The sequence below is a fragment of the Martes martes genome (genome assembly GCF_963455335.1).
Source record: "Martes martes genome assembly, chromosome: 8".
Taxonomy (NCBI): domain Eukaryota; kingdom Metazoa; phylum Chordata; class Mammalia; order Carnivora; family Mustelidae; genus Martes; species Martes martes.
Window position 1 is genome coordinate 19,430,976 of NC_137895.1, and position 13,716 is coordinate 19,444,691.

At 35.1% G+C, this 13,716-nt stretch overlaps 1 protein-coding gene across 1 annotated transcript in view; it reads right to left on the bottom strand.

Moving 5' to 3' along the window:
• PARPBP (PARP1 binding protein) overlaps window positions 1-13,716 on the bottom strand; it is a gene marked incomplete at its 3' end in the record, with an annotated part of 73,267 nt that overhangs the window by 41,026 nt on the left and 18,525 nt on the right. Inside the window, exons 3-4 of the mRNA XM_080812198.1 lie at window positions 11,739-11,972; window positions 6,916-7,023 (exon numbers count right to left, since the gene is read on the bottom strand). Of these exons, the coding sequence (XP_080668324.1) occupies window positions 6,916-7,023; window positions 11,739-11,972 (342 nt within the window). The remainder of the gene's footprint in view (window positions 1-6,915; window positions 7,024-11,738; window positions 11,973-13,716) is intronic.

Genomic DNA, 13,716 nt, shown 5'->3' on the forward strand with positions numbered 1-13,716 from the left:
AATTTAAAGTGAGGGGGTGGAAAACAATGTACCATGCTAATGGACATCAGAAGAAAGCTGGGGTGGCAATCCTTAGATCAATTAGATTTTAAGCCAAATACTATAATAAGAGATGAGGAAGGATACTATATCATACTCAAAGGGTCTGTCTAACAAGGAGACTTAACAATCTTAAATATCTATGCCCCTAACATGGGAGCAGCCAACTATATAAACCAATTAATAACAAAATCAAAGAAATACATCGACAGTAATACAATAATAGTAGGGGACTTCAACACTCCCCTCACTGAAATGGACAGATCATCTAAGCAAAAGATCAACAAGGAAATAAAGGCCTTAAATGACACATTGGACCAGATGGACATCACAGATATATTCAGAACATTCCATCCCAAAGCAACAGAAGTCCAATGGAAAAAAGACAGCCTCTTCAACAAATGGTGCTGGGAAAATTGGACAGCCACATGCAGAAAAATGAAATTGGACTATTTCCTTACACCACACACAAAAATAGACTCCAAATAGATGAAAGACCTCAATGTGAGACAGGAATCCATCAAAAATCCTTGAGGAGAACGCAGGCAGCAACCTCTTTGACCTCAACTGCATCAACTTCTTCCTAGAAACATCGCCAAAGGCAACAGAAGCAAGGGTAAAAAGGAACTACTGGGATTTCATCAAGATCAAAACCTTTTGCACAGCAAAGGAAACAGTTAACAAAACCAAAAGACAACTGACAGAATCGGAGATGATATTTGCAAATGACACATCAGATAAAGCACTAGCATCCAAAATCTATAAAGAGCTTAGCAAATTCAACACCCAAAGAACAAATAATCCAATCAAGAAATGGGCAGAGGACATGAACAGACATTTCTGCAGAGAAGACATCCAGATAGCCAACAGACACATGAAAAAATGCTCCACATCACTCGGCATCAGGGAAATCCAAATCCAAACCACAATGAGATACCACCTCACACCAGTCAGAATGGCTAAAATTAACAAGTCAGGAAATGACAGATGCTGGCGAGGATGCGGAGAGAGGGGAACCCTCCCACACTGTTGGTGGGAATGCAAGCTGGTGCAACCACTCTGGAAAACAGTGTGGAGGCTCCTCAAAAAACTGAAAATAGAGCTACCCTATGACCCAGCAATTGCACTCCTGGGTATATATCCTAAAGATGCAAACGTGGTGCTCCAAAGGGGCACGTGTACCCGAATGTTTATAGCAGCAATGTCCACAATAGCCAAACTATGGAAAGAACCTAGATGTCCATCAACAGATGAATGGATAAAGAAGATGTGGTATACATACACAATGGAATACTATGCAGCCATCAAAAGAAATGAAATCTTGCCCTTTGCGACGACGTGGATGGAACTAGAGGGCATTATGCTTAGCGAAATAAGTCAATCGGAGAAAGACAACTATCATATGATCTCCCTGATATGAGGAAGTGGAGATGCAATGTGGGGGGGTTGGGGGGGGTAGGAAAATAAAAAATGAAAGAAGATGGGATTGGGAGGGAGACAAACCATAAAAGACTCAATCTCAAAAAACAGACTGAGGGTTGCTGAGGGTAGGGGGGAACGGGAGAGGGTGGTGGGGATATGGACATTGGGGAGAGTATGTGCTATGATCAGTGCTGTGAAATGTGTAAACCTGGTGATTCACAGACCTGTACCCATGGGGATAAAAATACATTATATGTTTATTAAATTAAATTAATTAATTAATAAAAAATAAAAATAAAAAATAAAAAAACTAATGATGTACTATATGCTGGCTAATTGGACATAGTAATAAAAAAACAAACAAATTTAGAAATAATTTAATGAAAAAAAAATGGACTCCACAAATTCTAAACTCAATTCACTCTCAAAGCATAAAATTCAGTAAGTCCTTCAGGGACTGACAACTTAGCCAAAGATCCCATAATTTATCATCTATAATTCTAAGAAAATATTTTCCTAATTAAAATTAAAATGTTTTCATATTGTTTAACTACATTTTAACTTAGAAAGCATTAAAGAGAGATTTAAAAGGTAGCAATAAAAATTATAAATTATTAGGAACTCTCTGAGACAATTATTAATAAAGTCTCAAGTTCATAGATGTATTACAAGCACTTTTAAAGGCTTGGGGCACATGGGTAGCTCAGTTAAGCATCCACCTTCGGCTCTGGTCATGAGGCCAGGGTCCTGGAATCCAGCCCCACATCAGGCTGCCTGCTCCGCAGGGATCCTGTTTCTCCCTCTCCCACTCCCCCTGCTTGTGTTCCTTCTCTGGCTGTCTCTTTCCCTCTGTCAAATAAATAAATAAAATCTTTTTAAAAAATTAAAAAATAAAGATAACATGCTTTTGGATTATTTAAATTTCTTCAAAAAAACAATTCTTGAAACATGGGAGGCAGTCAGGGTCAATTAAAAAAAAACAACTTTATTGTACAGGAAAAGGTTACCTTAAATATGGACTTGAAATTTAAGCAAAATTGATTTAAAAAAAAAACTTAAATATAAACCCTCTAAAGTTTTTTTCTTAAATATTAAAAATATGAGACAAATGTTACCTTTGCAGAGAGGCTCTCTGATTTCCCAGTATTGAACAGTAATTCATGTACTCCCTTTCTTATTAATCTCTTACACCTAAGACTATCAGGCAATTATAATTCCCTGCATAGATCTTAATGGTTTCCGATGCTGTGTATTTTCTTAATCTTTCTACTACTTCATGAGTTCCAGGAGAGCAAATGGTGTGCCCTTAGGGCCTAAAAGAATGACTGGCATTATAGGAGGTAATCTATCCATTTTTGTTAATAGGTTCTCAATTAGTTTTTGTTCAATGATAAATGAAAAAAACTTAATACATGTATTTGGCTCTTTTAGAAATTTCAGAATGAAAACTATTGATAAAAACTTATTTGGGATCTATTAAGCACTCACATATTTGTATTACATTGCCTTAAAAAGAAAATTATTTCAAGTTACAACTAAATCAAAATCATCTTTAAGATCCGCCCTAAAATTTTATAACTTAAGGCATTATATAATTTTCCGCTTAGATTTCAACTGTCTTTTTATCTGTACTTTCAGTGTAAGTCATAATACTTCATGTGAATCTATAATACAGAAGTTTCCATTTTAACTTCACAGTACAATAGTCTAAAACATATGAATCTCCTCTTTATCTTAACCCTTCATGTTTCAGAAGAGTAACACATTTCATGAAAAATCAAAAGGAAGAAAAAAACAACATTCACATTGTAATCAGAAACTTTTTTACTCTTTCTACATTTAATTTCATTGAATCCCTATTTCACTGTGCTTCTCCTGTTCAAAAATAATGAGAATTTACCAAAATGTATATATCTAATCCTTACTGGGTATCAACTAGGGCTTAAACCCCATCTATAACTTGCTCTTTAAGGCTAGCAAATTCTGCCCTTCTAATCTATGAAGCTAGACAAACATCAGGGAAAAACATCTTGGAGTCCTCACAGTTAAGAGTGTTTCTTTTAACTCATGGCTGCAATTGGAAATCTATACCCATCATTATGGTCATATAACATGGCAGTTATGGTTTCCCTGCTCTTGTATTTGCAAGTGTGTTTTAAAGAGGCTCTCTGGAAAAGCATTCCACATAAATACAGTTATGATATCCAGAAGCAAGGGCCTAATTGAAAAAATCCGCAAGATTGAAGCTTTTACCAAGATACCAAAAATAAAGATAATGTTCTGTTTATTTATTTAATAAACTGATTCAGTCCATACCACAAAGTATTTGTAATGTTTGTTTAGAAGTTGAACAATTTTATTTAAGCTTCCTGGCAATTCCAAATTTCTTTTCCTATCCATTAATCATTACCGAAATGTAGATATTCAATCAACTTTTTAGATTGAGATTAATAATTTATACAGCTATTTTTTTACTTTCTTTGCCAAACACATAAATTCTTAACATAAAATGACCAAATAAGAAAAAAAAAAAAAGAGTTGAACTAGAACTAATATAGCAGTAGAAATTTTTATTTAACTTATGATTTTCTTTTAGGGCTTTTATTCCATTCTTCCCTTCTTTACTTCAGAATGTCTAAAGCAGTTTAGTACCTCAGGAAAAATAAAATAAGGAAACAAAAATATTGTTTCTCAAACTCATGCCATTCATCTACTTGATGACTCTGGTGTGGCATTAGTAAGGTACATTTTGTGATCAAAATATATCTATGCAAGACTTCAGCCCAAAAAGTCACTTTGGAATTTTAGTAGAAATATATTGCCTTCCAAAAATACTTTGCAAAAAGAAAAATTAGAAGTCTGCAAGTAACAAAAAAATAGCTGAGAGGATGGCTGCTACTTTAATAGTCCTCATAAAATCTAATCTATCGGCTAACTAGTAGGTAGAATACTCTTAGAAAACAATCCAAAGAGGCAAGAGATAAAAGTAGAGGATTAACACAATAAAACTATCACTATTTTTTTTTAAATGAGAAAACTATATGCTTGCAATGAAGACCCATTAGTTTCTATATGCTATACTCTTTTTTCATGGATATCCATTTATGACAACATTTTGTAACTGTAAGCGAAAATTATAAACACCTAGGTATTTTACACATACAAATTCATTCATTTCTCGTAAGGACACAATAACAATTAATGCTTCCTCCCTATAGAGCCTGTAATATAAATCAGAGAGAGGAGATTTGTAAGTGATATACTCTCTTGATATATGAATGTATCTCTTAAGTACCAATGAGAAAAGACCAGGCATTTTGGTAAACATTTTATCAATATTTGGCACCAGAGGAAAAAAACAATGGAAGTGAAAAATTAACTTCAACTACGAGAAAATAGTTACAAATGACTGAAAGGAATCACATCCGGGCAGAAAACATTCTAAGATGGACTTGGAATATTTTATTACACCAGAAAAAAGGGAAGTGCTCAGAAGTCTAATAGGGCATGTAAAAAAGACACAGAAGCTTGAAAAGAATCCCTCATTTTAGCATCAAAGGTTAATGACTGTAATTAATTTTAAAACTGAATAAAAATTCATGAGTCCATAGCAATAAATACATGCATAAGGACAAAGATAAATAGAAAACGATGTAATTTGCATCCTATCTTATAAATAACTATTATCCCAGCTCCTAAACTGGTAATGAAAGAGAAAGAATTGGGGCACCTGGGTGGCTCAGTGGCTTAAAGCCTCTGCCTTCTGCTCAGGTCATGATCCCAGGGTCCTGGGATCTAGCCCCATGTCGGGCTCTCTGCTCAGTGGGGAGCCTGCTTTCTCCTCTCTCTCTCTCTCTCTCTCTGCCTGCCTCTCCACTTACTTGAGATCTCTGTCAAATAAATTTTAAAAATCTTAAAAAAAAAAAGAGAGAAAGTATTAAGTCGTGACTCTGCCATTCCTAGAGAACTATTTCCCTAAATAGCTTCATCTCATCAAGCTCTGCTTTACTGAGAAATGGCAGCTAATTAATGTAAAGACATTACAGAGTTAGAAACTCACCATTTTGCAAACACTAAAGAAATAACTGATTCAGACAAGGATCATGAACATTTGTGTAAAACCACTGGGTAAAAAGTTGCTGCAAAACAGACCATTTACACAATGTCACCCCACAGATTTCTGTTCATAGCAAAGGGAAAACTACATCTTTATCCTAGAGAGATCTGGCAATTTGGGACAACTTGAGTTTGTGTCTCTTAATACGATACCATCAGTTATGAAGTAGTAAACTTGAATCTAAGCAAGCTATTGCATAAAACTTCGTTTACTGGAAATAGAAGAACAAGATAAATAATTCCAGGAGAACTTAAACACATAAATTAAAAGAGAAAAAGACTGAAGGGAATTCTCCTAGATTAAAAATCTAAAGAGATATAAAACCATTTGGAGGACAAATGGAGAAATCTGAATAGGGAAGACAGTAAGTGATATTAGGGAAAATTAAGTTTTCTTATATATGATAATGGTATTATGGTAATGCTTCTATCTTCGGGAAATGATATGCTAAAGAACTTTAGGGATTAAATATCATGATGTCAGGAACTTAACTTTCAAATATGGCACAAAAAATATTAAATGCAGATGTTCAAGCACGTTAGTAAGTCTAGGAAGTAGGTGCACAGGTATTTATTTGAGGGCAGTGACAAATATATTTCTTTCTTAAAATGTGATCTTTAAGGCATGGGACCAATGGGAGAATCTGCCTTAGCAATGTTTCCTTAAAAATGAAGAAGGTGATTGGTCAAACTGAATAAAGAAGATAGATTTTGATATATTGAATGCAATTTTACTGCTTTTTCCAATACTCAAATTTTTATCTTGTCAATAGTGATTTTATTTACCATAGAAAATTCCATAAACATAACCCCCACGGTTATTAAGGGGTTACTATATTTAATTAGGTACCTAGCATAGCATTTAACTGAAGATAAATTACATTAGACCAAACCTGTGGTTTGTTTTCTGTGGTTTGTTTGCCAAAAAAACTCTATTATCACAATTTGTGATGCATCAGTTATCTACTTCAAAGGTGATGGAACAGAATTTTCAATTGTACATAACCTCCCAAGAATCATTCATTTAAAACCATAAGCGAATTTGCCAAATACAAAGATTCAAATAACTCTGGCAACTTAGACCTTTTAACTACTTTTCAAAGATTGATGAGTGATACTTATTTTTGCATAGTGCCTGTTATGTTGTCCCAAAGCCAGGAAGACACTGACTGCTAGGTTCTCAGCAGTCTCTAATGCATTACTCTTCGCAAATATAGTTTTATTTAAACAAATATAAAACTTTTAAAAATTAGAAAAAATAATAACTGTAATGTACAAATTCATGGTGATTTGAAGAGGATCAGATCCTGCTTTAATTTACTCACAATTTTTCAGTACCTTTTCATTATCCTGGTTGTGTTTACTCATTGGTGATGTTGGTACATAAAGATCAGTTTCATCAGTTACTACGTACTGTCTCCCAAAAAGGAAATCCCGTAGCTGACTCTGTAGAAAACACAAGAGGTTACTAATAAGGTGTTATGACAACTATTAAAAATATTTCTCACCAAGCTGTACATAATAACCCATTTCTCTATCATTATTTAAAAGTGATAGGGGGTGCCTGGGTGGCTCAGTGGGTTAAAGCCTCTGCCTTCGGCTCAGGTCATGATACCAGGGTCCTGGGATCGAGTCCCACATCAGGCTCTCTGCTCAGCAGGGAGCCTACCTCCTCCTCTCTCTGCCTGCCTGTCTGCCTACTTGTGATCTCTGTCAAATAAATATATAAATAAATCTAAAATAAAATAAAATAAAATAAAAGTGATAATGCCAGCTATTTACCCCCCCAAACTACAATATTTAGTCATTTTAATTTTAAACTAATATCAGAATTTCCTTTAGTATAAGCCTTTCATTAAGTATAAGCTCCCATAACACACATGTTCCCAGTCCACTCTTATCATTTTAACTAGACACACATATACTCCAAGTTTCATTGCTCACTACCATCTTCTCTTGGATAGGTACCTGCTCTCCAATTCATCTGTTTAATTATCACAGTCTTTGAATGGGCAAATTCTTCACTTGAAGTATGAAGATGACATTCTTCAAATTTTTGCAACCCTCAAAAATCCTTCCTTTAACTTAGCTGGTAAGTGATATCTTGTTGAGGATGAGATTCTTAGGTCACTGTCCTCTTCTTTCAGGACATGCTATTTCATTGTTGTTCTTTTTAAATAACTTGTTCTTTCCACCAGGAAACTTATAATATTTATCTTTATCCTTAAGAGTTTGGAAACTTTACCAGGATATGCTTAGGTATGTGTCTTTTCTCTTCAATACAGCCTGGAACTTCATAAACACTTAACTAACAGACTCAGGGAAATTTTATTATAACAAATGTGGTTAGAATATTTTATTTAATCATGACCTCTTCTGCATCTCATCCTTTTTCTTCTCTGGAATTCCTATCATTTGTTATGTTAAGTCCTCCAGATCCAACCTCCAAGTTTCTTAACTTTTCCTTCATAATAACTTCATCTTCATATTTTTCTCTCTGTGCCTTAAATACATATTTTTAAAGATTGTTTTTTAAGATTTTATTTGAGAGAGAGAAAGAGACAGAGGGAGAGAGATCATGAGCAGCAGGGAGAGGGAGAAGAAAGCTCCCTGCTGAGCAGGGAACCCAACATGGGACTCAATTCCAGAACCCCAGGATCATGACCTGAGCTGAAGGCAGACGCCTGAGCCACCCAGCTGCCCGTGTTTATTGTATTTGACTTTCAGAACTCTGATTTGTGCCTGAATTCATCTGTTGCACTCGGAAGACTTTTTTTCCTTCTTTTTAAAAATCTAGAAAGTCTTAATGTTTAAGTGTATCCTTGAATTTCCTTGAGTACTTAACTACTTTTATGGATTCAAATTGTCATTCACCACTAACAGCGCTATTCTGTTGGTCACACATGCTCTGAGTTAACTCATCTTTCTGCAGGTGCTGGGACTCGTTAAGTGGCTATTGTTTTTCTTCATAGGCTAAGGCCCTGACTGTTGAGGTACCTGAAGTGAGGACAATTTTACAATAGAAGTTGAAAATGTCTCTACTATTTGCAAAGCATCAGTGGAAAAATAAACAGGATGCGAGTCACCTGCTTAAGCCAAGGGAGAGTCTTTTTGTGGTCTCTCAAGGATCACCAACAGTATACCCATCCATTCAGCTACTAAGTCAAAGAATCCTGGCACACTCACAGGGGTATTTGTTGACCTTCCCCAGAAAGTTCCCAGATTTCTGAGGGCTGCTAAGTTCTTCTTGAAATCTACCATTTCTTCTCCTCAGCCCAAGTCTCCAGTATCCCTCAGATAATTGTTCAATTCATGAGGAAGCAAATTCTGTACCAATTGTCTCAACTTGGACTCCATTTAGAAATTGAGGTCTTATATGCTCCCAGATGTCCACAGGCCCTGCATGCATGTTCCCCAGAAGAGGAATTATAATGTATGAAATACACTTATATGTATTCATACATTATAATTGTATGAAATACAATTATAATGTATGAAATAACTTGTTCAAGTTATCATGTTCCCAGAATATCCCTGTCTTACCTTTATCTTGATTCCTTATAATTTCTGCCTTATTTAGGCTACTATAAATAAGAAACAAAGATACATAAGCGTATGTATCTTTAAAGACACTTTTAGGAGCACCTGAGTGGTTTAATCAGCTAGGCATCCCACTCTTGGTATCAGCTCAGGTTATGGTTTCACGGGTTGTGTTATCAAACACTCACTGGACTCAGTGCTCAGTAGGGGGTCTGCTTGAAGAGTCTCTCCCTCTGCCCCTCCCCACTCTCTCTCTCTCCCAAATAAATCTTTTTTAAAGACACTTTCAGCATAAATTAGGGTTATTTTAATGCATTTTTGAGGAAATCAATCTAAGTATCTGTTTTTCTTCATTGGAAATTTCCCTAGTGCAAATAAGTGTCAGAGATCAAATCTTCCATTTTAAGTGCAGAAAGATTTCAACTTCACATGCTATCATCCCAGCAGCTTCCACTTCACTCCTGAAATTCTGCAGAACATGTTGTTTGGAGGCACAGAACTCCCTCCAAGGTAGACCTGTGTATCTCATACTACAGTTGATGCACTTAAATAAATAGGCTTATTAGAAGATTTATTAGACATGGAGTGCCTGGGTGGCTCAGTTGGTAAAGCGACTGCTTTTCAGCTCAGGTCATGATCCTGGAGTCCCAGGATAGAGCCCTGCATTGGGCTCCCTGCTTAGCAGGGAGTCTGCTTCTCCCTCTGACCCTCCCCCCTCTCATGCTCTCACTCTCTCTCTCTCTCTCTCCCCCTCTTATTCTCTCTCAAATAAACATATAAAATCTTTCAAATAAAAAAAAAATCTTGTAGAAAACTTAGACAGAACAAAGGATAAGGTGAAAACAATGTGCCCAAAAACCTCAGGCAGATTATACTCTTACTGGCTTATCAAAAAATTCTCTTTGTTGTTCCTACAATCCAATACTTATATTTGATTAGCCTCTCTAAATTAACTATATGAAAAATAGTCAAAAATCATCTCTATAAGCAAATAAAATATAGGTAGGGAGGAATGAAGAAAAACTATCTTCCCTCACAAGTATCTTTATCATAGTGTGGTTATGTATGTGTGTCAGAAAGTTACGACGGGGGGCACCTGGGTGGCTCAGTCAGTTAAGCATCTGCCTTTGGTTTAGATCATGATCCCGGGGTCTTGAGACTGACCCCCAAGTCGAGCCCTTGTTGAGCCCTGTGTTGGGCTACATGCTCCACGGGGAGCCTGTTTCTCTCTCTCCTTCTGCCCCTCCGCCCCAACTCGTGCTCTCTAGCTCTCTCTCTCAAATAAATAAATAAAATCTTAAAAAAAAAGAAAAAGTTACAACAGGGGAAACAGTTCCATTATAGCCCAGTAGGCCAAGACCGCAAACTGCCTGCCAATATCCACTCTCCCCTTCTTCATCAGTAACAGAGATTTTGTTTTTATTCTGGCATGTTACCCAGAAAAGAAAAGGACTATATTCTCCATCTTCCCTAACATCTTGGTGTGGCCATGTGACTAAGCTTTGCGCAAGGACATGGAAGCAAAAGAGCCATGCCTCTTTAAAATGAGAGGAGAGTGCTGTGCTCCCTTACTACTTCCTGATGCAAGGAACGCTGAATGGAATCTGGAGTTCCAACAGCTAACTTGGACCACAAATGATCTTGAGGGTAGAGGTCAAGAACTAAGATGGATAAGCAGAATGACAGAAAAATCCTAGGTATCTGATAACCACAGAGCCATCACATCAGTCCCATATGCTTACCTTAAGACTCCTTTTATAAAACAGTGAAATAAACTTCCATTTTCTTAAACCACTGTTACTATAGAGGTTTGTATTACAAGGAGCCAAAACACGATTCCCAAGTTTCAGATAGAAATATTTATAAAATATTCTAATATTTTATAAAATATAATAAACATTTTCTTCTAATTATATCTATAATTATTTAGTTATTACCACTATTTAATTACTACTTTATTGGTACTCAGTAATGTTAAGATAAAGAAATATACTTCAACACTAAAACAGATACATCCAAATGTATTCTAAAACAGTTTATTAATTCTAATGTAGATAAAACCAAACTATAAAGGATGGTATCCCATTAGTTTTAAAATTTATATTCAATAAAAAAATAAAGCAATGAATATGTGTATGCAAAAAAAACAGGAACAGTATATTACTTCATGTTTACTGTATCATACTATTGTCACAAAATGATACCCCATCTCAGTAATTAATATTACTAATCCATAGAAAGAATCATAACAATCATTTATACACATACACCAAATGAACATATATACATTAAAACAAGAAAGTAAAATATAAAAGCAATCCTTGGCATGAATTCAAAAAGAAATCACACATTTGGGACTGATCTCTTTGTTAAAATTTTTTGAGCTGGTAAGAAGTTGTTCTTATATTTCAACCAAATAACAGAATTTCAGCAAAATTTAACACTGAAATATTTCTTTCCAGTAATAACTAACTTTCAGGTAGCTAAATTTTCCATTTCTAACATGATCTGAAAAGCAAAAGCACTACCAAGTTACTATAAATGTTGATACCATAGTTTAAAATAAAAATAAATCTAGTCAAATTTTCATTTAAGACAGAATTATTTTAAAAAATACTTACAGGGGATATGTTGGCATTATTTTCACAACTAGAAATCAAAACACTACATTTTTTATAAACATCAATCAGATCTACCATATTACTATTCTTTAAGAAATCATCGTAAGTCCTCCTAATGTCCTCATAATGGTCAATCACTTCTATATTTTCAAATGGTAGGTTCAACTTCTCATGTAGAAAGTATTTCCAGGTCAATAAGACATCGCTGAGGGAAACTGTAAATTCTCCACTGTGCTGAAAAGAGACAACGCCAAAAATGAAAAGATAAATTTGGGTGCCAGAATATTCATTAATTTGTAATTGAGAAGGGAAATACAAATTGAATTTTGTTATAGAAAAGTGTTCATTGAATTCTTATGCATTTGAAGAGAACATCCAAGTTCAGCTATGGAATAATTTTTAAACCAGATAGATAAGGATTTTGATGGTTTTGTAAAATATAAACAACCATGGCAAGTTTGTGCATGACAAAATTATCAAATATCTAGTCTTTCTTCACTAAATTTCTTCTCAGATTCAGGGAATGGGTGGGCAGTGATCTGTTCTTAAGCACTATTAATTGGGGAAACATTTGATTCTGTTAATATTGAGCTCCTTTTAGCTCTTCTAATGTATTTTTAATCTCTTAATCAAAACTTTCAATGACATAGTGAATTACCACATACCACACTTCCAACTGTTAGTCTTAAGACATGATCATAAAAACTAATTTTAAAAATCACATTTTATTTCATTACTGTTCCAGGAAAAACAAAATAGCAGTGCTAAAACCTTGGGTCAGACAAGAATTTTGATTCTTCCCTGCTCATGGACACACCAAACTATAAATAAGTGTTAAAAAGCTTCAGTTTCTTTCTATAAGCTGTTGGATGTTCCTATTGAGGTAAAATTGTTCTTTTTTCTCTTCTTCAATATCAACATGATGTATTAGTTGGTAGACATGCTGAAGGTTTTTTTTTTTAATTGATTGCATTCTGCTCCCAGATATTAATAATAGTGCCCTCCTAAAAAAATGCCAGCCCTAATTCAGTAAAAAATTCTAACTACTCCTTTCCAATATAGCATGAGTAACAAATATTTTTAAGTATTTATATGTAATTTTGTGAAATGTATTATATTGCTTTTTTCCACAATTAAGTTCCCTTAATATGTCAGTAGTTTCTGATAACACCAAGATCTTTCCATCATTTGCACTAAAAGATGGGTGGATATTTAAATAGAACTACAATTCACTGGAACTAAAATTGTAACATCATCTTTAGCCAATGAAGAATAATAAAAAGAATCAAACAGAGTCAAATAGGGGCGCCTGGGTGACTCAGTCAGTTAAGCGTCTGCCTTTGGCTCTGATCCTAGGGTCTTGGGATGGAACCCCACGTCTGGCTCCCTGTTCAGCAGGGAGCCTGCTTCTCCTTCTCCCTCTGCCACTCCCTTTGCTTGTGCTATCTCACTCTCTAAAATAAATAAATATAATCTTAAAAAAAAAAAGAGCTGAAAAATAAACTTTCTACATAACTGACTCTTTTAAGAATTTATTTTTATTTATTTATTTGGCAGAGAGAGAGATCACAAGTAGACAGAGAGAGAGAGAGAGAGAGGAGGAAGCAGGCCCCCCGCCGAGCAGAGAGCCCGATGCGGGGCCCGATCCCAGGACCCCGAGATCATGACCCGAGCCGAAGGCAGAGGCTCAACCCACTGAGCCACCCAGGTGCCCCTTAACTGACTCTTTTAAATCTACATTTCTTTTACAAAAATCAGCTACATTTTCTAGTTACTATCTAAATTTAAGGCAATTATGTCCAAACTGCCTTAAAAATTATTAACCTTTTACTCATCCTCATGGAGACAAAGAAAATTATCCTTACTGTCCTTGGAGGGACCTATTATATCAAAATTATAAAAATTAATTACATTTCATGAAATTAATTCAATGAAAAAAAAAAAGTAACTCTCAAATCTTGAATCCATAACCCAAATG